This window comes from Aplysia californica, unplaced genomic scaffold, assembly GCF_000002075.1.
Source record: "Aplysia californica isolate F4 #8 unplaced genomic scaffold, AplCal3.0 scaffold00902, whole genome shotgun sequence".
Lineage (NCBI taxonomy): Eukaryota > Metazoa > Mollusca > Gastropoda > Aplysiida > Aplysiidae > Aplysia > Aplysia californica.
In genome coordinates, this window is record NW_004798172.1 from 249,744 (window position 1) to 276,576 (window position 26,833).

Genomic DNA, 26,833 nt, shown 5'->3' on the forward strand with positions numbered 1-26,833 from the left:
CACACACACACACACACACACACTAACACACACACACTCACACACTAACACACACACACACACACACACACACACACACACAAAAAAAAAAGCATCTCATCACCATAAAGGTCATCTAAACTCGAGGAAAAAGTAAGAGAGACAACGAATAACAGAGAGAAAAAGAGAAGTTGTACACCCTACCAACAAAAAAAAAACCTCCAACCACCCCATTAACAACTCCCCCCCACGCGCACGCACAAAAAAGAGAGTACTTACGCTGAGTTTCAAACTCAATCTCATAGTCTTCTGCTTGCTCAGACCTTTTCTTGTGAGCCAGGAAAGCCAAGGACTTGCACAGCGTCCCTGCAGCCTGCGTGTACTGCTCCGGGACCACCAGCTCCAACAGGTACGGCCACAGCACCTGAGCAAAACACATCAATTGTGGTTTTGTTTTTTCTTTTTCTTTGTTTTTTTAACTGTCCTTTCGTGTATAGTTGGTCCTTTTTAAGCACAAGGGGGCTATCCCCATAAATGCTGTTTTGAGAAAATCGAAGTTAAAGTTTTCAGGTCCTTGTTCAGTCTCTTTAAAAGACAAGGAGAGTTTTCTCTATAACCAAACAAATATACACATCAATGAAACCAAACTTCTCCTATAGGTAGGGAGGGCAATGCCCACTTTTGGTGTAGGTCAAGACTTCTGGAAATCCCTGAAATCTGGGTTAGCCCACTTGTCCTTAAAAGCGACCAATTGTCAAGTGCCAGATTTGCAACAAACATCAGCGACCATATTTCTGCATTTGTTCCTTTGCGTGGGTAAAGAAGGATAAAATAAAACAGCACTTCAACGTTCCACATGAGGATGTTATGATTCGTTCGTTGGAGCAAAGAGAAGCACACCAACTCAATAACAGCCATTGAGCGCGCTGAAAAATCACAAAAGACAGACAAAAACTTCTTTTAGTTTAGTTTTAACAAGAGTTTTACAGCATTCCCAACATGAATATGACCATGCAAGCACTGGAGATTAGGGGCGTTACTAGAGAGTTTAGATTTTTAGTTTTAGTAAGTGTTTTACAGCACTTGCAACACAATAAGGTTATAAAAGTGACGAAGATTAGAGGTGTTACAAGAGAGTAACAAACACAAATAAGAAGGAGGGGAGAAAAGGATGATAGATGTTTGATAGGAAAGAAGAAGCAAACCACACCAGAGCACCCGCCAACCACCCACTACTGGAGAGTAATACGCAATGAAAAGAAAGAGAAGAGATTTAGGATAATAAGATTTTTTCCTGGGGAAAGAAGGAGCAAACCACACCAGAGCACCTGCTAACCATCCAAACTCAGCCAATTACAAATCTGATTTTGCATAGAACTAAAGTGTAAGATGTATCTCGTACATCTGAACAAATGACAGAACACAACAGTTTAGTTTTAGTAAGAGTTTTACAGCACTTGCAACACAATAAGGTCACATAAGTGCCAAAGATTAGAGGTGTTACAAGAGAGTAACAAACACAAAAAAGAAGGAGGGGAGATAAAGACAATAGATGTTTGATGACAGGAAGGAAGGAGCAAACCACACCAGAGCACCCGCCAACCACCCACACAGAATACAACATGTTTCTATGATGATAAGCACAACTGGTAGAGTAGGGGCGAGCGGACGGACGGGTTCGTTACTCACGGACTCAGTCAGAGCGAACGGGTAACGGACGGCCATGAGAGCTAACTGCGAACCTCAAGACAGTTCGTTTTTTGGGTCCGCTCCACAATTTGACTCTCTCAGCAAGCGGACTGCAGACCACAAGCCTCAAGCCAGTTCGTTTTTTGGGTCCGCTCCACAATTTTATTCAATGGGCGGGCGGGCGAACGGACGAACTCTAGCAGACGAGATACTCGACGCAAGATTAGACCCGTCGTCTATTGTTTGTTAATTAGGCCTGATGTTTCAAACCACTAGCGGTGCCACAGGGAGTGAGAGAGGCTGGTGACGTAGTACTATGTGTGTAACCTTTCACCTCGTGCGTGGGGCACACTGTGTACGTTCCAATTATCTCAAAGGCCGGGGGGCGGAAATTTCCGTCATGAACGCCTAGCTGCAATGTGAGGCAGGAGGGTGATTTTTAAATTTTAGGGGGGGGGGCGGGGGGTTGTAAGTTGTAGGCAATGGAAGGAGTCGTTCTCGTCCGTCCGTCCGCCCGCCCGCTTGAATGCATGGAGTCTCTCGGTCCGTCTGTCCGCCCGCTCGCTAAACGAACTGTTGTCTCTGTCCGATGTGTAGCGAGTAGCGAGTAGCGAACTACTCTTCACAAACGGACGGTCGTCCGCTCGTTTGCGGGTAATGCCAGCGGGTAGTTCGTTACTCGTGGACGCTAATTTTGCGAGCCCGACCCAACCCTAACAACTGGTGACTTACTTCAGTTTTTAGTTTAAGTGTTTTAGTTTAGTTTTGGTAGAGGTTTTACGGCGCTCACAACTGCATAAGGTCATATGTGCGCCAGAAGATAACAGGTGTTACAAGAGAGTATCAAACATAAAAAAGAAGAAGGGGAGATAAGGATGATAGATGTTTGATAGGAAAGAAGAAGCAAACCACACAAGAGCACCCGCCAACCACCCACAAGTAAGTGTTTTACGGCACTTGCAACACAATAAGGTCATATAAGAGCTCGAAGATTAGAGGTGTTACAAGAGAGTAACAAACGCAAAAAAAGAAGGATGGGAGATCAGGACAATAGATGTTTGATGATAGGAAGGAAGGAGAATACAACACGTTTCTACGATGATAAGCACAACTGATGACTTACAATTTCCATCTTGTCAATGGTGGTGGTGACTAGCGTCAAAATGTTGTCACACATCATCCTCAAAGCCCCGTTGCTCACATGCTCTGGATCAGCCACCCGCTTGCCCTGGCACAGGACAAAACAGATGAGAGGTGAGACCAAAGTGGCATGTCCCTTGAAATAAGAAACTGACCATGAGTCGTTAGCAGGTTACCAGGTACTTAGTTATAGTTTTTGTAGAGGTTTTACAGCGCTCGCAACTGCATAAGGTCCTATGAGTGCCAGAAAATTAGAAGTGCTACAAGAGAGTAACAAACATAAAAAAGGAAAGGGGGAGATAAGGAAGATAGATCTTTGATAGGAAAGAAAAAGCAAACCACACCAGAGCACCCGCCAACCACCCACAGGTACTGAAGCACTGGTGATGGACATAATTAACTGTCTGTAACATCATCAGGGACTTGGTCAACGCTCCCACAATTTGTATGTTTTAAAGTAAGCCTATATTTCAAGTGTAATAAACAGCATCTGTGGCAGTCAGCAAAGAATTCTTTCCATTATCTGTAAAGTAGGAATTTGCTGAAACCCACCAAATTTTGCATTTAAAAAACAGGGAATTTCACAAACATTATCTAATTGTCTACAAAGAGAGCTTGCAGTATTAAACAGTTCAGAAAAAAAAGACAAAATAAAAGCATGTGCCCAGGAGGAGAGGCGAGTTTTACAACAATAGCAAACACAATAAAGTCATATAAATGCAGAAGATTAGAAGAGGAGTTACAAGAGAGTAACAAATACAAAAAAGGAGGAGAGGCCCGGATCAAAGAAGTTTGATAGGAAAGAAGAAGCAAACCACACCAGAGCACCCACCCACCAACAACCCACAGGAGAGGTGACCAATCAACAAGCAAAAGACAAGGACGGTCAAGAAGCGTGCCTGACCTTGCTGTCGTCCTCCAGGGAACACTGGCGCACGATGAACTCCACCATGTGGTGACCACCCTCCAACTCCAGGTAGCCGTGATGGGCCATGGCAATGATTACCTGGGCAAACATTTTCTTCACCTGGCAAAACAAGAGTCAACTGAATTAGTTTTAGTTTTAGTTTTAGTAGAGGTTTTACGGTGCTCGCAACTGCATAAGGTCATATGAACGCCAGAAGGTTAGAGGTGTTACAAGAGAGTAACAAACTCAAAAAAAAAGGAGGGGAGATAAGGATGATAGATGTTTGACAGGAAAGAAGAAGCAAACCACACCAGAACTTTTTAACCCTATCTGTATGTCATGTTTTACTATCGTATCCATACGATGTGGGGAACTCGGTAACACTACTTTCAAAGAGGAAATTTACTCGTTAATATGATCCCTACACTTAGTACAGCAGTCTGTCAAAATGATTTTTTGAGAAATACTTCAAGTCCCAAAGAGAACTTCGTACTAGAAGTATTCTAAAAAGTGAAGAATACAACCCCGGGGGGACAAAATGACCCCAGGGCATATGGATAGGGTTAAAGGAAGGCTACTGATTTTAACCAATCTTAAAAGCCCCAACCTATAAATCACATGAACCAAGAAGTCTACGGGACGCGGGAAAATGACTTTATTTGATTTCTTTTACCTCCATAAAGGTGATAAAAATTTACTTTAATTAACGCAAGGGGATGACACCCAGTTCTATTTACATGACATTGGAACACTTTGATGTGACAAATCTTTTTGGGTGTCAAAATGGAAAAAGATTACCATTATATCAGATACAAATGTGTTTTATCCTTTATTTGCTTAACAATCCATAAACAGGTCAATTGCCATTATATCAGATACTGATGTGTTTTATCCTTTATTTGCTTAACAATAGTATCGATTGTGAAGCACATAGAGCTTGCTGTTGAGGGGGGATTTGCACTATACAAATGCTATCTATTATTATCTATTATTATTAACAATACATAAACAGGTCAGAAAAGTGTCAAAAGGATATGAACTAACAAAACTCCAACACAAAGAAACGTTGTGTAACTAACATGTCGAAAAGTTAATACACAATCAAACATAAGATTTGGTCAAACAAGAGCCATAATCAAAAGACTGTTTTAAACTTTCTGTAAATACAAGCAGCGACAAAAATAGTACAACCCAAAAGTACCTTGTTATTGTTATCACTGCAGAGTCCTTTCAGTCCTGACACAACCACCTCTTTCTTGTCTTCCATGGCCGACACTGACATGGGACAAAAATAATTAACACAAGGTTTAAATTCTCTCCAGCACACTCCGCAAGACAAAGCAATACAATCCTAAAGTCTTTTCATCCCGACGAGCCTGCAAGATGGTGCTCCTGCCAGCTGCTGCCGAGGGATGTCAGTCTACCAACCGACAAACCAAGATGACAGCTGCAGAATGCGTCAACCCACCTGGAATACCAGGACTTCAACACTCTGCTGGGACATTTCAATAACCAACTTTCAGCATTTTTCAATGACGCCGGAGCGACTGTTGAGTTCCTGCGTGCTGTCGGCATCGCTGACAGTTTATGACGCCACAGCGCCAGAAGAAAGAGAGGGAGAGATCCCATTCTACCAAAATGTCATGGCATCCCTTCTCCAAATGGATTTACCACACCGCACATGTTTAAAAGGTCAGTCCTGGGTACAAAAACAAAACAGGATTTTAAGACCCAATTTCTATTCAAATTCCATGTACTTAGATTCACCAGACCAGAAATATAAGTAAAAAAGCTGCCGTATATTACAATTATTCCTGACTTCTTAATTTTAAAATCAAAACATCGTCAACATGATTCTGCAAGGTCTCCTCCATGATGAGAAAAATTCAAGCAAATTTATGCAAAGTAGATCCTCTTTTTTCTTTTTTAAAAGAGGATCTTCATGGATGGTGAAGGCAGAGCGAACTCTCAATATGTGTTGTGAAAAGGAGGACATAAGAAGAGGATGAGACTGGATGAGGCCGGAGAAAGACATGAGCAACTTCATGAAGGTAATAGCTGCGCTAGGTCGACAGTGTTGCGAGTGGCCAGCAAATGCAACTAATGCGGAAATTGAGGCCATCCTAGAGGAAAATTCAGTGATGGGTGATGTTGTCGTCTTCACCAACGGATCAGTGCGGATTGGCCAGAAATCTGGGTGGGCGTTCAGTGCTCGAGTTGATGGGAAGATAATTAAAGAACAGTCTGGAGCCTACGAGTGCACTACATCGAGCATGGCAATGGAGGTTAAGGCAATAACAGAGGCGTTGGAATGGATCAGTATGGAAGCGTATAAACATGCCCTGTTCATCACAGATTCGAGGAGCACCCTAGAAAAAATTAGGAGAGGGTGGCTCTACAGTGACAGGAGAGCTTCCATTGCAAATAGCCACCTCCAAAGGATTGCATGGGTGTATTGCATGGGTGTTCTGCCCTGGTCACGCCATGGTGCACGGAAATGAGCGTGCTGATGAACTTGCCGGCAAAGCAGCACCCAATGGCCAAATCATGCTTAACCCACCAATGGTGATCGCCAGAAGCAAGGAGAGCCTTCACGACCAAGAGGAGACAGACTCCCACACACTCAGCACAATTTTTAAAAAGTGTGTACAGGGCACAGGGATAAGAAGTTGGCTCCGAGGAGTGGTCAGGCGAGTCTCCAACCAGCTCCTCATGGAGACAATTAGCAGGAAGACCCTGGGGTGGATGCTGGAAAGGAGAGATGAGCAGCTATGGACATGTGAAGCCTGCTGTGATTCTAGCTCTGGATTCAAGTAATTCCAAGTATGCAAAGCAGTTCAAATGCTGAGGTACGGAACAGAATCACAAACGCCGTGGGGCAGCATGAAGATCTTCTGACAACAGTCAAGAGACGAAAATTAAAATGGTATGGACATGTCACAAGATCCACAGGACTTGCCAAAACAGTCCTACAAGGAACCGTACAAGGGAAGAGAAAGAGAGGAAGACAGAGAAGGAGATGGGAGGACAACATCGCAGAGTGGACAATGAAGACGAAGGGGGACAATCTGAGGAAAGCAGAGGACAGAGAGGAACGGAGAGAGCTGGTTTTCAGATGCAGTGGTGCCCCCAGGGTTTCCCCAACCACAGGATAGAAGAAGAAGAAGAAGGAGTTCAGAAGAGTGACTTTAATTTGTTAAAAATCTATAATTTCAACACATGCACATAACCTGCTCATTACAAAATACAATATACATTGAGAGAACGTGATATTGCAGGCATAAATCATAAACCTGCTAAAATTTAACAAATAGTCTACGTCTCAAACTCTAACCAATAGGACAAATGTAAACTTGTACCTGCAGCGTTGATGACGTGCTTGAAAATGGAGAGAATTCCAATCTTTATCTTCTCATCTTTTGTTTCCAGTTTACCCAGCAATATTCCCACAAGTTTTCCAGAAAACGCCCTTGCTGTTGAAAAGAAAGAAAACATAAATTAAGCACTTAACACCTTGCGGTTACAAATCAGTAAATACCATGGCTGTCAACGGTATCTTCATACAATAAAAGTCAACATCATTAAGATTGAAATACTGATCTCTCTAATGTACATGTGCTTAGTAGTAGTAGTAGTAGTATAAGGTTTTACGGCGCTCGCAACTGATAAGGTCATATGAGCGCGCGTTTGCTTAGTAAGCGAAAAAAATGCTGTACTAACTTCATTTTGGCAAATGTTCGAAGAACATGAATTAGATACCGATAGTCAAACAAGTATTTTTAAAAGCATTCTTCAAAGCGACCAATCTTCATTTTGGTTTTGAGGGAAGTGTTCCTTGGAGATCAGAACATCCATCAGTGGTCACTGTCACTAAGGTGTTAACCCTATCCATACGTCGTGTTTTACTATTGTATCCATACGACGTGGGGAACTCTGTGCCACCACTTTCCAAAGAGGAAATTTACTAGTTAATCCGATCCGTACATTTGGCACAGCAGTCTGTCAAAATGATTTTTTGAGAAATACTGAAAATTTCAAAGAGATCTTCGAACTAGAAGTATTCTAAAATGTGAAGAATACAACCCCAGGGGGTGCAAAATGACCCCAGGGCATACGGATAGGGTTAACAAAGCAGTTACAATTTTCTCTTTTATTAACTCTTTATCTCCGGTTAGCCACTCCCAGCGGCTCGCGGTCAGAACCCCGGTGTCGGTGAGGCGCTGATAGCGGCTTGGGCACATTCCTTTACGACGACTTTGACATCAAATTACTTTTTGGCAATTGCCGTAAACAGGTCTCTTTTACTAGGAGTTCATTCATTAGATAAAGAAATATCAAAATGGGTTCACCTGTTTTGATTTAACAACCTATTTAGTGATGTTTTTGTCATTTTTAGATTTAGTATCAAAGAATGGGATCCGCAATAGTGGGTTTACTCATACGGAGAAGAAAAGTTAAAGGTGAAGAGTAAAGTACTAGCAATTATATATATATAGTCAAACCTGCTCTTACCACTGCCGGTCCAAAGACAAACACATCACTAACGACAACTTCACTTCCTTGCATTTTTTTTTCTAAACTATAATGAAACTGTCCATGACATTCACCTCTCCAAGACAACCACTTTTCTAATAATAGATAGTATTTGTATAGCGCAAATCCCCACTCAACAGCAAGCTCTATGCGCTTCACAATCTATACTATTACCCCAGCAGACCTAAGAGCATTCTGAAACAAACTCAACTTTCTGGAAAGCATACAGTGGAAGCAGCCATTTATAGACGCTAAATTACTAACATATTGACAAGATCTTTCACGGTCTATGGCCGGGTACCCATTTCCACCTGGGAGAAGTGAGGAAAATTCATGTAAAGTGTCTTTCCCAAGAACACAACATCGGGCCCGTGGCTCGAACCCTGACCCCACAACCTCACGATTACGAGTTCACAATGGGCGGCCATCTCAGACAAAAATGATTCGACAGACTTACCAATGATAGCAAAACAACGCAAGACCTCGTTGTGGTTTTTGATGCTGTTGGGATTTGTGTAGTCCACAGGATGGAAAATCTGAAACAGCAGACAGGAATATTAATAGAAAAAGAAAAACTGAAAACTGTTACTGCATAAGTACCAGATGAAAATACATTTAAAAAACACAAATCATTGACTCCACATAAGTAAAAAAAAACTTTGTATAAAATGGTCTGCTTTAAAATTTGTTAATGGATATATTCAGAGACCGTGCCTTAACACTTCGCAACCATATTTTGTAAAATCTAAAGAAACTGGGAGGTAAACATCAACAATTGGCGAGATGAGGCGGCAAAGTGATAAAAAATTCATCACAGCAAAACTTTAAAATCAGTAATCATGATATGAATCATTTTGACAAAAATTTGTGTTTACAATTGAACAAGAAAGTTACCAGAAAAAAAGTAACATTAAAATTTGCAATTCAAGGGGTTTGATACTAACATCACTCTTTTTTCCCTTATGACAAAGAGTGATAAAGATAGCTGTAGTAATATAATATCTGGTATATAACAAAATAATGTTTCATATGCTGCATAGGTAGGTACAATCATTAGGTGCCATGGCAACTGTAGTCATGGCCATCATGGAAACTTGAGCAAAAGTAATATGATGCTTCGTATTTTAAACCCTATCTGTACATCGTGTTTTACTATCGTATCCATATGACGCGGAGAACTCTGAGCCACTACTTTCCAAAGAGGAAATTTACTCATTAATCCGATCCGCACGCTTTGCATAGCAGTCTGTCAAAATTATTTTTTGAGAAATACTGAAAGTATCAAAGAGATCTTCGTACTAGAAGTATTCTAAAATGTGAAGAATACAACCCTGGGGGTACAAAATGACCCCAGGGCATACAGATAGGGTTAAAAATGTTCAAAAATAAAAGAAAACATGCATTTTGCAGACTAACCTAGCTAGAGCTCAGCATTGATTCATTGAAACAACTCTCGTTCTACTCACTGATGTCAGTCCCAACAATTACATGACCAAAAGGTGAAGAAAAAATTACTATCTCAAGATAGATCTGGAAAGAACAGTTATTTGTCAACAATATACTTCAGGTTATATCTGAAGATGAAAGGAACATGTGGTTACTTGAGGGAGACATTGCCCTGCCAAGAGTGAAATGCTCGCAGCTAAAGGGATTTGAAAACAACAACAACAACATCTGAAGATGAAAAATTAGCTGGCAGATACGACAGCTTCAGCGTTATTTTGTAACTGTAAAACTGTAAAGTTACCTAGTGGTCCGATAAGTCTTGGTCTGTCAGGAGGCCCCCGTCCAGGATCGGTGTTGTTGGTATCTAGTCCTGTGCTCGACTAACTCTCAGTCCATGTCTCTCAGACGACGTTGGCCCATTTCCCGCCTCTGAAAGTGACTTCATCCAACAGCGCCCTACTCCCTTAATTACACTGTCCCATATAAATAATGATAAGAGTCATGACCCCTGACATCACATAAAACACAAAAGAACCAAAGTGAGATACCTGAGAGAAGAGTACAGTGAGCAGGTTATCCATGTGAGGCTCTAGGATGAGGCTTCCCTCTACACACACAGCGTCCAACACCATGCACAAACCCTGAGAAAAGAAACACACAAAGAATACAGACATGAAACAGAAGTTTTTCAGTTTTAGTAAGAGTTTAACGGCACTTGCAACACAATAAGGTCATATAAGTGATGAAGATTAAAGGTGTTACAAGAGAGTAACAAACACAAAAAAGAAGGAGGAGAGATAAGGACGATAGAGGTTTCATAGGAAAGAAGAAGCAAACCGCACCAGAGCACCCGCCAACCATCCACATGAAACAGAAGTATGAAATAATCAGTTGCACCAAAAACAGTGATCACGGTAATGACATCCTTGTGTTGCAATAAGAATGAATAACTACAGAAGGTGAAAAAAACCCATTGGAATGACATTTTTTAAATTTATACTACTGTGAGGCTAGTCCCAGATGTTATGAGATCAGCTTTAATTACAGACCTGGCAGTCTTCTGTAGCATGTCCACCAGTCCGTACGATGTAGATATGAACAACAGGCTTGCCAACTTTTGAGACACTGAATTCTGGAATTTTGATAGCGCCACGGACACACACTTCAACTTCTGTGATAGTCTACTAAAGCTACTTTTTAAATAAACACCCACACTACAAAAAGTTCAAACAAACCAGTGGAGAAACAGAGAGAGAGAGAGAGAGAGACGCGGTTTCGGGAAAGGTTCGGGAACAACGATGGCAATTTGGGAATTTTCTTAACTCACTTCAGACGGTTCACACAACAGTTGCGTGACCCCCCGCCGCGACGCTCGCGACGGCTCCCACAAGCCCTGTGTGACCAACTTTGGAATTTTTTTTTCGCTCTACAAATCACGCACGGATCGCGAGACCCGCCTCGTACCCTTGTTTGGCCAAGCCTGAGCTACTTACACTTTGTTTCGTATCTCTGGGGCCGGTAGTTTTTAAGTTATTGAAGGTGAAGGACAGTGACCCCAACTGGGGTTGAACAGACTGGAACTCGCGCTTTGTTTTTTTTCTATACAGCTGATAGTAATCTGACAGTCGCGTCGTAGTAACGGTAGAAGAAGTCGCATGAACAAGTATCACATAATTTCGCCGTTTTCTATACTTCTGTACGTTTTACAAGTTCTAATGTCTCAGAATATGATGTGTCTAATAGTTAGGATCCTGGATATGTACCCGAACACGGCCCGAGTCGTAGTTCTAGGGCTAGATCTAGCACTAGTACTCGTATTGTTTTTCGCGCAACTAAATCACAATGTCGTGCCGTACATCTGTCTCATGTAATTCAGTGTATGGGTCTGAATCAATGCACAGACCAGCTTTTATATTTTCACCAAACACTCGCACATGGATACAAATCAAACCAGAACACTTTGAACTTTTATTTTTGTTGTTGTAGTGAATTTCATTCTACCTGTCACGTCTCTGGAAATTTTTTGGAAAATCAAATTCATGCCAATTTTTTAAAAATCATACAAATTAAAGTATTAGACTTAGACAACTTTAATTTTTTGCATTACATTAAGCTTTAATGTTATTTTACTGTGTCAAAAAATAATTACAATAGGGTAATTCTGAGAGTTGTTGTGATTTATTGAAATACCCCCAAAAACGCCAGTCTTCAACGTTTGTGACTGGTGAAAGGGCCCAGTCGTAAGTGAGTTAAAAATTCGAGAAGGTCGGCAAGCCTGAAACAATTTGCCCGTACATTGTAGATATGAACAATTTGTCCGTACAAAGTAGATATGAACAATTTGCCCATTCAATGTAGATATGAACAATTTGCCACTGCACCTGTGTGATGTGAAAAGGCTCCGGGTGGCGCTTGTACAGGGTGAAAACCCCGTGCAGAATCCTGGGGAGTTGGTCTTGTAGCTTGTCACGGGTCATCACGTGGGTCATGTGACCGACCGCTTCCACGATGGTCAGTCGCAACTAGTGGGAGACAACAAGCAGAAACTCAGGAGATTTAGTTTTAGTAGAGGTTTTACGGCGTGGCAACTGAATATGGTCATACAAGCCCCAGAAGATTAGAGCCTGTTACAAGAGAGTAATAAACATAAAAAAGAAGAAGGGGAAATAAGGATGATAGATGTTGGATAGGAAAGAAGAAGCAAACCACACCAGAGCACCCGCCAACCATCCACGAAACTCAGGAGAATCCGATTAACATTTGTGTAATATGACATGCTGAGACTGAGACACTTGTTAAGGAACTTAGAAAAATCTGGATTATGCCCCAGCCCCCTTCTACAAAAATAAACATGGCGTCAAGTTGATCTAGATCTACCTGTTGTGGTTTTTTTATAGTAGAGGCTTTTACGGCGCTCACAACTGCATAAGGTCATATGAGCGCCAAGGAGTGGGTGTCAACAGAGAAGTCTTTACAGGGAATCAGACTTACTCTGCTCACCTCTCTAGCTTCAACAGCATGAAGTCTGCTTCGACTATTAAGGCACCCCGGAAATAGCAGGTCACAAGAGTGTGACAAACATACAAAGGAAGTAGAGGAAAATGACAATAGTAAGGATTAGGAAAGAAAAAGCAGCAGTTCTCTGTTGTAGATCAGGCACAATTATGAGCGTGACATGATGAATCAGCCCATTTACAATTCTACTGAGCATGAACGAGATATGTCCCTCCTTTGGGAATGGCCTAAAGACACTACAGTCAGTGGCACTGCCCCGGGGGGCAGATCTACCTGTTGTGTCTGTGTAACGTCTGTTCAGTCAGATCTAGACTTATAATACAATTACAATTTGAGCCACTGATTCTCGTTAGACATGCTGTTTCCATTACTGACTGAATTAATTCCAGCCCAGGTGTGCGGCTTCCAAAGAAATCAAGGTGAAACAGAAAGGACTCCTCTGCTTCCCTTATTTTTCTCCCCAAGCGTGAACATGTTCAACTTCAGAAGGGAAACCCAACTAAAAACAACATGAAAGAAAAACAATTCCAATAGAAACATCTACGGTTTACAACGGTACAGGCGTTTTCTTAAAAAATGTAATTCATAGCTGTAGTGTTGTCACTGTCAAACATATTTAAGGGAATTAACCCAATAAGTCAGTGTCCAGTTGTCCTCGTCCATTATTCTTCGTGACCACCCGTAACTGTCGTGAGCTGTCTTCGTCCTTTTATAGTGATTACCCTTGTAAGTGTTGTTGTGAGCAGTATATAAGCACGAGACCATGTGGTCAGTGTCTCTTCCGAGCAGAACATGTTGACAGAGTATGTGCCTGTTGTTAAGTATTAAACTGCCTACCTCGACCAGATGTGCTTGTCGTTGAATTTTATAATCGCTATCTTACCGGGCCTTTGCATTGCACTCTACTTCTAGGGGAAAACCCCACAAGCTCTACTAATACTGGTAAATACATCATCATAAAAACAGAGAGAGAAACTATTCTTCAAAATAGCATAAAAAACAAATTTATCATTCAGTATTCATATATATCTGAGTTTAAAACACACACAAACACAAAGACAGAAAAGCAAAATCTGTGAGATGGGTCGAAAACAGAGACATACCAGTTCAAAGATAAAGAGTTAACAATGAAGAACTAATTTACCTCTCCTTACTTGTGAAAAATGCACAAACTGCACGAGAAGAAGTCTAAAAATGATTGACAGACTAGTGGCAAAAAATAGGCAAAAAATAGATATAAAATAGAAGAAATGACTTGGCCTATGTAAAACAAACCTTAGCTTCTTTTGACTGCAGCCACACGTTGAAGAGAATGTCATAGGCAGAGAAAATTTCTGAAGCAAAACGATCCGTTGAGACAGTGGGATCTGGGGCCTTGTCCAAATTTGCACAGTACTCAAGAATAGCTTCGCTGAACTTTGACAGTGCTGAAAACACACAAGCATACCGCAAGTTAGAAAAGGTGATTCTTTGATACCTGTTTTAGTAAGTGTTTTACGGCACTTGCAACACAATAAAGTCATATAAGTGCCGAATATTAGAAGTGTTACCAGAGAGTAGTAAACACAAAATAGAAGGAGTGTAGATAAAGATGATAGATGTTTGATAGGAAAGAAGAAGCAAACCACATCAGAGCACCCGCCAACCACCCATGATACCTGTCAGACGTGAGACACAGAAGCTGCTAAAGCGGGAATGTAACTTTTCATTTTAATTTATAGAACCAGAAGAACTAGTGCATTAAGAATATCTGCATAACAATGGAACATTTAATGCCTTTCTGCAAATCTTTAAGCCAAAATGATTAACGAACAAAAAAACAATAAAAAAGGAAATGACAATATTTATAACCAAAGGTCTAGATCAATACACCATTTTTCTGATGATAGAGACAATCAGCCTGCCCACACTGAAATGGACCCTCATGAAGAGGGGCGAGGAAGCATGGAGCATCAAGTCTTCATTAGACCCCAGTTCTACATTCAACTAATTCAAGTAATTCAATACACCATTTTTACGGTCCAAATAGAGAAAGAGTGAAAAAAGCAATGAAAAGACAGTTGGAGCATACTTTAGGACTTACGGTAGAGAATAAAGACAATAAAGAAGGAGACCAACACAATAGCCACTGAACACATTATAAAAGAATTCAAACTTGACAGTTCTCATGTTGTAAAAGAAACCCTTACCCTCAAATAATTTTAAATGTGTGTGCGAGTGCGTGGGTGAGTGGGTGTGTGTGCATGTGTGCCTGTGGGTGAATGCGTGAGTGCGTGAGTGCGTGCGTGCATGTGTGCATGTGCAGCATTTGATAATAAGAAAAAATGAAAAAAACTCATTTTGAAAACGTTCTTGGGAAAACACATTGAGACACCCACTCCCATATCTTCACCCTATCCGTACGTCGTGTTTCACTATCATATCCATACGACGTGGGGAACTCTGTGCCACCACTTTCCAAATAGGAAATTTACTTGTTAATCCAACCCGTACACTTTTTGTTTTTTGTTTCAGTAAAGGGTTTTATGGCGCTCGCAACTGCATAAGTCCTATGAGCACCAAGGGGCGGATGTCAACAGAGAAGTCATTACAAGGAATCAGACTTAGTCTGCTCACCTCTCTAGCTTCAACAGCACAAAGTCTGCTTCGACTATCAAGGCAAACCGGAAATAGCAGGTCACAAGAGAGTGACAAACATACAAAAGAAATAGAGGAAAATGACAATAGTAAGGATTAGGAAAGAAAAAGAGGCAGTTCTCTGTTGTAGATCAGCCACAGTTATGAGCATGACACGATGAATCAGCCCATTTACAATTCTACTGTGCATGAACGAGAAAATTCCCTCCTTTGGGAATGGCCTAAAGACACTGCAGTCAGTGGCACTGCCCCAGGGGGAAATCCATACACTTTGCATAGCAGTCTTGTCAAAATGATTTTTTGAGAAATACTGAAAGTTTCAAAAAGATCTTCGTACTAGAACTATTCCAAAATGTGAAGAATACAACCCCGGCAGTACAATATGACCCTAGGGCATACGGATAGGGTTAAGCAAAAATGAAAAACACTCATTTTGAAAACATTTTTTGGGAAACACATTGAGACACCCACTCCCTTATATTAAAAATATGTCGTCAAAAAATCGTCCTTCGTACCAGAGGCAAACACCCATCTCATGTTGTCGTACTTGGCCAGCCCCAACATGGGCAGCATCGTGCCCAGAACTGCAGTCAGATGGGGCACCATCTCATAAACTAGGAGAAAAAAACAAAAACCATACAGTAAATTAAGCATCTAAAAATCTTTTAGTGAACACAAAATCCCCTCTCTTTTAAGTTAACATTTGAAAGTAAAATTATTTAAAAGGTAATGCTTTTCGTCAACCTGGTAATGTTGTTAGCTCTTGAATGTTCACCTTTCCACTGTGCATATGTGTCTCGATGAGGTGGAATCAGGCGCTCGTCAATTTTTGGGCATGTGGAGTTATTGGTATCATCTTAAAGCTTGTTCATTTGTCTTGCTTGGGATGAAAAAAATATCCATTTATCCTTCATACAAGTCGAGATATTTGCAAATGAACCTAGGTGGGGATTACCTGGTTTCAAAGGTAAAATTAGAGAGAAAATGGCTACCGAAAATGTACATTTTTCGTGTTTTAAATCAACGTTTCATTAAAGTCCATATAGAAATGAGTTCTTTAATGGGCACGAAAGGTGTTCAGCCAAAAAATAAAAAAATTCAATAAAATTTCTCAACCCGGCGGAAATATGCCAGTTTCTTTACTTTGATTATTTTGACGAGCGCCTGATTTCACCATGCTGCCTCACATATTTCTGCTTTGTCATCTCCCGTCAAGACTTTGAAACTATCTACTTGAATTGTGTCAACTTTGATCCAAAAAAAGCTCATGATTTATCTGAGGAAAATAACTTTTATTTCCTACCTGGATAATGCAATCAAAAGTGTTCGTGCCTCTCTTCCTTGATCAACCAGTTTCCAACATATTTTAAATCATAAACAAGGCACCCGAAAAAGGAACAAAGAATGTTACTGTAAACCCTATGAGTTGGGGCGGAAATAAACAGACCCACTGTGCACACCAGTAGGAGGAGTGACCAAACTCATGGAGGCGTACTGACAAAATGAGTTACTTCTCGCAATCCACAAATGGAGATATGGACCCAAAATCGACATAAGGGTCAAAATTGTAGATTTTCTATTAATGCTATATTTTTAAACTATAACCTGTCTTTTATTATTTCATACTTATATCACCTGTAAACACGGTGTATCTATTTCCTTAACGCTTGAATCCGAGAAGTAACCCATTTTGTCAGTGTGCTTCACATATTATGCATCATCATGACTGCTCAGAGGAAGATTCTGCCTGATGTCACTTGTACAAATGGTGTAAGGCAGAGTCATACACTGAGCAGTCAATCAACACTCACATGTGCACATGTGAAACTTACTTCAGTGATTTACTTTTTTCCCTAGTTATCGAAGCAACGCCTTTACGATCGCTCACATGGATTTTCTACCCTGGCCATGCAGGCGTTAAGCGAAATGAAAAAGCCGACAGATTGGCTGGTGAGGACACCTCAGTTGACAGCACAGTTCGACCCGCTAGGGTCGAGATCCTGAAATGTCTCTCTCGCCAGCTGATTGAGGAGGAAGACAGGGAGGCAGAGGCCAGTACTGCCATGGAGAAGATGATGCTTTTGGGAATACAGAAAGGAAGCGGAAAACCTGGCATCCTTGCAGGAAAGAACAGAAGAACGTTCAACCAGATATGCACTGGCACAAACAGTGGAAAGACCCTCGGCAACATTTTGGAGAGAGCAACAGAGCATCAAAGGACATGTCCGGAGTGCAGGGATGTAGCTCCTGAAACAATGAAAAATGAACAATGATTTTTTTCCCTTCATTCCTTTTCTCCTCCTCTTTCTCCACTCTCTCCACTGAGCCAGGAGCTTCACTTCTGAAACGACCAACATTTGTCCAGTGGAGCATTGAACCCACCTCCCTCTCCCCACCAACTTACCGTTGGCAATGGCAAGATTTCCAATGGTCTGCACAACAAAGAAATGGGGCAGGACTCCGGGCTGAAACTTCTCCAGCATCTCCCCCATCACTTCATTGCAATAACGAGCCCCCAGGGCCACAAGCACCCCACTGGCAGCAGTCTGCCAGTCCGGAGACACTTCCTACAGACAGAGGCAATTAGGAATTCTTATCATGACCATACAATGAATGACTAAGAAACTGTGGTATGTCTGAAAAGTGCTACCTCAAGAAAGTAACTGGTGTAAATTTGGCTAAATTTTGTAAGCATATAAACTTGCCCTCTTTCACTTTTTCATATCTGTTGTGGAAAAAAATGCAAATACTGCCAGTCTGAGACACTTCCAACAAACAGAAGCAATTAGGAATTCTTGTTTATGACCATACAGTGTCCAATTATAAAACTGTAATATGTTACTGAAAGGCACTGTCTAAAAGAAGTAAATGGTGTAGATATGGCTAAATTTTTTCAGTTTACAAAACTTGCCCTCTTTCTCTTCCTCACATCTATTTTGGAAAAAGAAAGTAAAAAGTGCAAACACTGTCGGTCAGCTACTAGCTGTATGGGGTCAGAGTGGCTTCAACAATCTAACTCAAACAAAATTTCATGATCTTATTTATACTTTGCCCAAATGTGGTCTCATTTTGGTCTCTACTAGAATTCTGCAAACTTAATAATTCAGCGAAGACTCACTTTTGACAGAGTCAGCTCTGAGGACGCCTGTTTGATGAGGTCAACGGCCAGACTTAAGTCCACAGAATCCAGGGTTTCTTTGAGGATTCGCTCCACCGTGTTCAATATCACCACTCTATGATCCAGAGACAGCTGATGAGAGAATCAAGACAAAAAAGTTCAGATTTACAACCACCAGGCCTTTAAACAGTACAAAAGAACTACTTTACTTTGTCCATGAATATACTTGAAATGACAAACTGGCCTGAAATGCAGTATGAGCTTTGCGTGCTCATATGACATTATGCAGTTGCAAGTGCCGTAAAACTCTTACTAAAACAAAACAGCAGTATGAGCTTTATTCATGTCTCATCGTCGGTTCCTTCTTGTCTCGGGAGACAATGGCTGCACCTGTTTGTCACTCCTTTCCAGAACATCTTCTGGTGTGGCTCAAAATACCAATTCGAGAATGACAGTCTCTGCCGCACTTGTTGCAGATGAAGGCTGAAGGCGAGTCGAGGGCTCTATTTTGCTGCCTCTCTTTTCTGCTGTTTCTTAGGTCCATTTCTTGCTCCTGTCTTGTCATTTCACCGTGGCATACTCCTTGACGTACGATGCCCTTCCATACTCCTCGGTTCACAGCAAACGCTTCCCAGTGGTCTGCATCTACGTCTGTTGTCTTCAGGTCGCGCTTTCAGACATCTTTGTAGTGCAGTACTGGGCATCCTAAGCGACAATGTCCTGTGGCCAGTTCATTCATGTCTATGGTGTTATAATGATTTCTATTATTTCTAAGCAAGAAGAAAGATCATGCAACCTTATAGTCCAGGCACTGAGAGACAATATGAGAAGATATGACCAAATTAGCTCCTTCTTGGATTTTAGGCCTCTGAACATAGATCCATCAAATTTATTGGTTGAGTTAGTACAACTTATTTAGCATCACAACGCAAAAGGCATGTTAAACTTGAAGGAAATAGCATCAGTTGAAAATAAATAAATTTAACACGTGTCAATTTTTCGATATCTCTATTCGTGAGTTATGAAAAATAACTCCTTTTGTCAGTACACCTCACATAAATATAATCAGAAGAGCATGTAAAACACTAAATTTATCCATCACTATAAATTGCAGATAAATAATTTTTTTCTCAATCAATCTTCAGGGATATAGTCGGAATATAACAAGCCAGCGAACAAAACCAATAGAAAAACATGAAAGATGCAATTGACCATAACCACTCTACCATCAGACACTTCTAACCAACTGCAAAATCATGATACTAGTTGTTTAGTTTTAGTAGTAGGGGTTTTACGGCGCTCGTAACTGCAGGTAATATGAGCGCCAGAAGATTAGAGGTGTTACAAGAGAGAAAAAAACATATGAAACAGAAGGGGAGATAAGGACGATAGAAGTTTGAGAGGAAAGAAAAAGCTAACCACACCAGGGCACCCGCCAACCACCCACTGATACTAGTTGATGTCAGATGACAAAAGAAAGACTGAAAAAGAAAACAGAACTATCAGGACATTATATTAACACACAGAAATTAATTCTAAAAATACCTTTGAATGTTTCTTCAGATAACTGTGGCAAGAGCTTAAGATGAGATCAGGCTTCTTCTTGCCCAGATCAAACAAAGAATTCTCGATGACCTCTCTGGTGGAGGGATCATGGTCATAGGCAGCATCAATGAGAGCCATGGCCATTTCTGCGGAGAGAAATTGTTGAGCAGTATAAGCAGGTGGTAAAAGAGGGAAATCTTTACTTCAAAGAATGGCTTAATTTTTTTGTTCACACCGCACACAGATGAACTTCTATTAAGCCCACAACTAACATTTTTGGCTGCTGAACACAAATGTATAGCCAGTAACACTGTAGAATATCTAGCCGTGCAGTTCCGGCATTGAAAAGAATAGGACTGACGTGGTGCTAGCGTGTTGTACGAGGCGACTAAATGGCGAACGAGGTAGTGACTCCCGAAAGAAAGTCATCCTCCAGGTCGGAGGTTGAGTCACGAGCATGGCTCCCCATTACGAACAAATGTGCGTATATTACGTATTAAACCTGCAGATTACCCCCTTAAAGTTTTGATGGTGCGTGAGCTTTACCCTTTATAATTTCATTTCGGAGGTTTGTATAGCTTTAAAATGTAGGTGGTGTGCGTCTGCCAAGCATCCTTTTCCCCCTTCTCTATTCCGAAGCCGAGTCAATGATTTGACAACACATCCGCACACATGCACGACAGTCAGCTTCTGTGTCAAAAAAAGTTCAGCACAGAAGCTCCGCCCACATTCTGGTGGCTCACATTTGCCGGTGTCGTGCCTTGAATTTACTCCTACTGTGAGATTACCTCCATCCTTCTTTAACACACTTGTAGGCCTAAACAGGAACCCTGGGATGGCTCTGAAGAATAATGAATCAGTTTATTTTCCAAACCTGCCACTCATCCCTGCCCAAAATCTCAAGCATCCGGATTTACCCGATTTTGATCCCGTTTAGGGGAGGGGGGGAGGGGGTTGTTCCGCCTGTTGCGCTGGATTTTTCTAAAATCTTACTCTGCCTTCTCTTCAGTCGTGGGAAGCACTCATTACTCATTATACTTTTTGTCAGCAGAAACTGAGAGCACTATTTTCGGATATCGAATTTAGTAGGCTGGTTGACTCACCAAAAGTTGAGTTGGATCTTTGCTCACACGTATTATTTCAACTATAGCTATAATGGAAGTAGTATTGATTTTCATTCCGATTTAAGACATTCTCAAGATCTACTTTTGCCAAAACATGTTTTGTCCAAGTTCTGATTTGTCGGGCCTGTCATCAAGACCCTTCGGTAAAACTGTTCCAATCATGCATTTGCACCACATGACAGGACTTCGGCGTGTGAGTTCGGCGTGTGAGTTCGGTGTGTCGGGGACTGTACGTTGACGTGGTCAATTTAAGTTCGTGCGCACCGGTTGAAGCGTCTTTCAGGACTTATCGGGGGGGGGAGCGAGTAAAAACCTTGGACTAGGAGAGCTTGACGTAATACTTCAGGATTAAAAAAGGAATAATGACAAAACACACAGAGGCACGCGCAGACATACACACACACATGCGTTCGCATACACACATATATATACACCACACATGCGTGCAGAGAAAATATACATTAATATAATAATGGACACCCCTGGAAATTTTTTAAGTCAGCTTGGCAGTGACCAAAGTGATTTGTCATTGATCTCAATTTTTTTCACCAAGTCCCAATTTTTTTCCCACTGAGATCCTGACTTTTAGAGAGTGGCAGGTCTATTTTCCTTGGTGTATTATTAAAGTCGGAATTTACCCTTTTTGGCTTGTCAACTTTATTTTATTTTTGATAGCAGGCCCAACTGTCACATTTGTAAAAATCAGTTGCACTGCAGGTTTTAAAGAATCAGCAGACAATAACTCCTAAGGTCTAGGAGGAAAACCCAAAGAACAAGATAAAACAAAAATGGCTTGTTTTTGTTAAAAATGTTTATGTAGATCTAGAAATTGATATAGATCTAGATCTAGATCTAGACACACAAGGTTTTTTATGTAAAAAACAAAGCCAATGCCAATATATTTAAAATCATCATAATGTGAGTGAGTGAGTAAAGGAGGGAGTGTGTGAACGAGCGGGTGAAAAAGGGAGTGAAGACTAGTATAAACAAGAGTGTCCAAGTTCCTAATTCTACACCCCATAGGCCTCCTTCATAGTCATAGGCCTGTTGGTATACACCCACAAAGGGAGGACTTCCGTAACGAGTGACCACTGTAAGACAGAGCAGAATTGAGGGCTAGGGGTAGGGGTAGATCTAGGGATAGTGTTAGGGTTTGGGTTAGGGTTAGGCCTCTTCTTTATTGTGTTTGATGGGGTGGTCGCTCGTTACGGAAGTCCTTCCCAAACAAACAAGTCTAAAAAAGTAAAAAGGAGAGCTCATCTTTACCACTGTGCATCACACCCTACTTGTACTACGCCAGCAAAACTTAAACGATACTGTTTGCTAAATAATGAAACCGTCAGCCATCAGCTGGATCTAAATCTAGATCTAGTCTAAGGTAAAAGTGTAGGCTACTTTTTGCAATGGCAATACTGTTTACAGTAGTTTCTAATTCAGTAGCAGAAGCCAGCAGTGCAGCAGTAGCAGACAAGCAAACTGACCATCGACTTGGCCTCCCGTCGACCGGACACCATCATCCTCTGGGCCGGGCATTATCATGAACTGTAAGTCGATCAAGACTCTGAGAAAAGGTGGTCAGTTTGTTATTTTTTTCCGCTACACGTTTAGGTTCAGCAAATCTAGTTTCATTATTTCGTGTGGTCTTGTGATTTTCCAACTCCCTCTACTCCAACACGAAACAATATTATCATGTGATCTATTAACTTCCGGCTTACGAAAAGAAAATCGAAAGTAGACCTAGGTAAGAGAGACGAAAAACAACAGCCAACAAAAAGTAGGTGGGACACCAACAAAACAAACTATATCAACAATGTAAACACCTATATAAATGAAAGCTGTTATTATGATCGTGTTTACAAACTTTTCTAAAAATGCATAAAGTATGGTGTGGATATGTTTTCATCACACATACCATACACACACACACACACACACACATACGCACGCACACACACACACACATACGCACGCACACACACACACTTACAAACACACACACGTACACACACACACACACACACACACACACACACACACACACACACACACACACTTAAGGGGGGGAGCTACGCCCCCAAAGTCAAAATTCGGCTCAAAATTATGGAATTTGAGTTGTAGGCATTTTTAGCTTCCTCAGCCTCTCCTACAACTATTTCATCGCATAAGAATCCCCAAAAACCGTATTTTTTTCTCCTTACCGGGCATGTTTGTAAATCGGCCGTTTTCTCAAAACGCCACTTTTCTCTATACTTTTTAAAAAATAACTCCTCCATTTTTCATCTAATCTTCATGAAATTTTCACAGAATGAAGAGAAGAGGTAATACTAAAAATTTGTGTGTTGAATGTTTGATATATAGAATAGATTTTTGTTGGTGATGTCTGGAGTGTGGATTTTCACGGACTTTTCGCAAACTTGAATGCTACCTCAGGAAAAAATTCATTAAAAAATTTCTAATTTGTTTACGAAAAAAAAACAACAACAGACAAATTTTTAGATCTAATGTTTGTGAACACGCATGAAAAAAAACAACAATCAATTTCCATGAGCGATAAGGGCGGTATTCATTACGTAAGACATGTCAACAAAATCCAATATGGCCGCCGTATCCATGGAAAAGAAACTTTTTTCTCAAATTTGATTGCGGATTTTAAGACTCCTTACTATGCTTGTTTTATGTGTGAAATTTGGTAAAATTCGGTCTAGTAATAAGCGAGATAGCCTTCAGAAGTAACCCCCCCCCCCCCCTTAATCAGGAAAATGTTAATAAATAAGTGCGATAATGTAGTCATGGTGCAACCTTCAGGTTTACTTTTTTTTTCAAGGTCCTTTAAAAGTACCTACTTTTCTTTCTAACTATCTTAGACAAACATTTCCTCTCGAGACAATTATTATTTCAACGTATTAATAATGTTCTCGGTTGAAAGGTGTATTGGAAAAGCGGGTGGGTACCAATTTTAAAAGCTTGTAGACTCATAACTTCATTTCCGTTTGACTGGGGGTTGTTTGACTGGTGGTATAGGCCTAGCCTATTATACAAATGTATGTTGTATAGTTGGATGAGAAGACAAACACTAATAATCAACTCTACAATTTCAATTGATCCTTACCCTTACGAATTCCAGTTTCTGATAACACGCCGTTTGTAATAATATTAGCTGTAACTTTAAGACATAGCGAACTTGGGAGATGCAATTAATAGTTCACCTCTGCTGACTATATCTCATAAAATGGGGCTGTAATAGAAATTGAGCCATGCCCATGTTTCCTTTAGGTTCTACCCGGTCCACTCTGCAGAAAGTTTCACCAAGGGCAGATTTTCCTTCACAGGGAAGAGAAATCTACCAGACAGACAGACAGACAGACAGACAGACAGACAGACAGACAGACAGACAGACAGAGAAAAGAGGCAAGTGAGAAAGAGTGAGGCACCACGGGAGATGGAGAGAGGGGGGAGCATTAGGTAGAGAATTAAAGAGAGAGAGAGAGAGAAATAGAGAAGGGGGGAGGGAGAGAGAGAGGGAGGGAGAGAGAGAGAGAGAGAGAGAGAGAGAGAGAGAGAGAGAGAGAGAGAGAGAGAGAGAGAGAGAGAGAGAGAGAGAGAGAGAGAGATCACAGCTTGAAAGCAAGAATGCACAATTACATGACAACACTTATAAAAGTGGATGTCCATTTGTCAAATGCATGACAAGAAAGGATCGAACCGGGGGAGGGGGGGGGGTGTAATGGCGCTGACCAGAGCACACAATACCAAATACAAAATGTAGACGTTTGCTTTGTTTCATCAAATTTGACTCGAAACTTTATGAGGGCCTGTCGCATTTCACGAGAAGCAAAAAGGCGGGCCCTGCAATGACATATGACTAGTATATTAGTCTTGATGTTGGCTGTTTTCATTAAGCTAGTCTTGTGATTGACCGTTTTCATCAAGCTGGATCTAATCGTAGTGACCAAGAAAATGACTGAGAAATTTGATTAAATTGTGCTGAAGATGGATGAATCAGAAAGAAAACTAGATTCAACGACTACAGATACAAGTACTCTGTTAAAAAAATAAATCCTACATTCCACAGTCGGCCAACTCTACATCCATGGCCATATAGAAACTTTTACAAATTTTGGTATCACATGCTATGGTAGCAATTTAGGAAGGTAGCACATCATTTAAAAAACCCACACAAGTTGATCAGAAAGGCATCAAGAACACTAATGGTAGAGACCTAGAATCTAAGTAACTTTGATTGAATATCTGCACAAAACAAACGTTCTTTAAAAAGGCGGAAATAATGTTAAGTGACCATAGCCACTCACTGACATCGGAATTTTAACTATCGACCCGCAGTAAACGATACATTTCCACAAAAGCAAGAACAGACAGGTATTTAATTCATTCGTACCAACTGCAGCGAGGTTGCTGAACACACAGTGCTACAAATGAAACAGATAGATTTTAAAGAGAGAGAGAGAGAGAGAGAGAGAGAGAGAGAGAGAGAGAGAGAGAGAGAGAGACAGACAGACAGAGAGAGAGAGAGAGAGAGAGAGAGACAGAGACAGAGACAGAGACAGAGACAGAGACAGAGACAGAGACAGAGAGAGACAGACAGACAGACAGACAGACAGACAGACAGACAGACAGACAGACAGACAGACAGACAGACAGACAGACAGACAAAGAGAGAGAGAGAGAGAGAGAGAGAGAGTGAGAGAGAGAGAGAGAGAGAGAGAGTTTTACGGCGCGGGTTGTCCCAGCACGTAAGACATGTACTTACTAATGTCCTGTCTTGTTGTGCGTATGTGTGAGTGCACTTAACCTTTGAAACGTCTACTGCCATTGTTAACCCTGCGAAATGAATAAAGATTGTCATTGTCATTGTCATAATGGACACTTACGGGTACAGGGTAGCGATTCTACAATCAATCTTTTGGCTCACATCAAACGCTCTCTAATCATAACATTAACCCGCCCGTTCTAAAGGAACTAAAATTACTTCAAATTCAACCTGCCTCTTCACCCCTTTAACCCCCCCTCCCCAAATTACGAATTCACGCTCCCCCACCCTCCCCATTTTATGCCCCTACATACCAAGAGGATGCGGTGGAGGAGAGGAAAGTACGAGTTCGAGCCTCGGTTCGGACACGAATTTTTTTCGTCCTCTCCTGCCCACCCAACAGTAATGGGCACCTGACTTCGAGTTGGGGAAGTTAAGGCGGCGTGGAAAGGAACTAGATCTACTGGCCTCCCTATGCTGAAGGCCCAGAAAGCTAATTCAATGATATTGTCCGGATCGGATGCGAGAACAACTTTACATACCTCAACTCAATTACTGACTCCCCATTTCTCAATCATGACCCAACCAACAGTTTCACCCCCCCCCCCCACACCCAAAAAGGAGGGAAAAAAGAAGACAAATAAAGAAAGAAAGAAAGAAACAAACAAACAAATAAACAAACAAATAAATAAATAAATTTTGATTATTTTCTACCCTGCCGTCTCTCTCTCTGTCTCTGTCTGTCTGTCTGTCTGTCTGTCTGTCTGCCTGTCTGTCTGTCTGTCTGTCTGTCTGTCTGTCTGTCTGTCTGTCTGTCTCTCTCTCCCCCCCCCCCCCCCTCTCTCTCTCTCTCTCTCTCTCTCTCTCTCTCTCTCTCTCTCTCTCTCTCTCTCTCTCTCTCTCTCTCTCTCTCTCTCTCTCTCTCCCTCTGT

At 41.2% G+C, this 26,833-nt stretch overlaps 1 protein-coding gene across 4 annotated transcripts in view; it reads right to left on the bottom strand.

Annotated features, from left to right (window-relative positions):
* LOC101848925 (maestro heat-like repeat-containing protein family member 1) overlaps positions 1-22,846 on the bottom strand; it is a 72,277-nt gene extending 49,431 nt beyond the window's left edge. For all 4 annotated transcript variants that reach the window (XM_013089231.2, XM_013089229.2, XM_013089230.2 and 1 more), the window contains exons 1-14: positions 22,615-22,846; positions 20,010-20,155; positions 18,465-18,596; positions 17,751-17,913; positions 15,862-15,960; positions 13,985-14,136; positions 12,076-12,216; positions 10,243-10,335; positions 8,706-8,784; positions 7,075-7,188; positions 4,917-4,990; positions 3,713-3,835; positions 2,792-2,896; positions 259-403 (exon numbers count right to left, since the gene is read on the bottom strand). In XM_013089231.2, the coding sequence (XP_012944685.1) occupies positions 259-403; positions 2,792-2,896; positions 3,713-3,835; positions 4,917-4,990; positions 7,075-7,188; positions 8,706-8,784; positions 10,243-10,335; positions 12,076-12,216; positions 13,985-14,136; positions 15,862-15,960; positions 17,751-17,913; positions 18,465-18,596; positions 20,010-20,155; positions 22,615-22,672 (1,624 nt within the window). In that variant the 5' untranslated portion in view covers positions 22,673-22,846. The remainder of the gene's footprint in view (positions 1-258; positions 404-2,791; positions 2,897-3,712; positions 3,836-4,916; positions 4,991-7,074; positions 7,189-8,705; positions 8,785-10,242; positions 10,336-12,075; positions 12,217-13,984; positions 14,137-15,861; positions 15,961-17,750; positions 17,914-18,464; positions 18,597-20,009; positions 20,156-22,614) is intronic.
* Between the last annotated feature and the right edge of the window lie 3,987 nt (positions 22,847-26,833).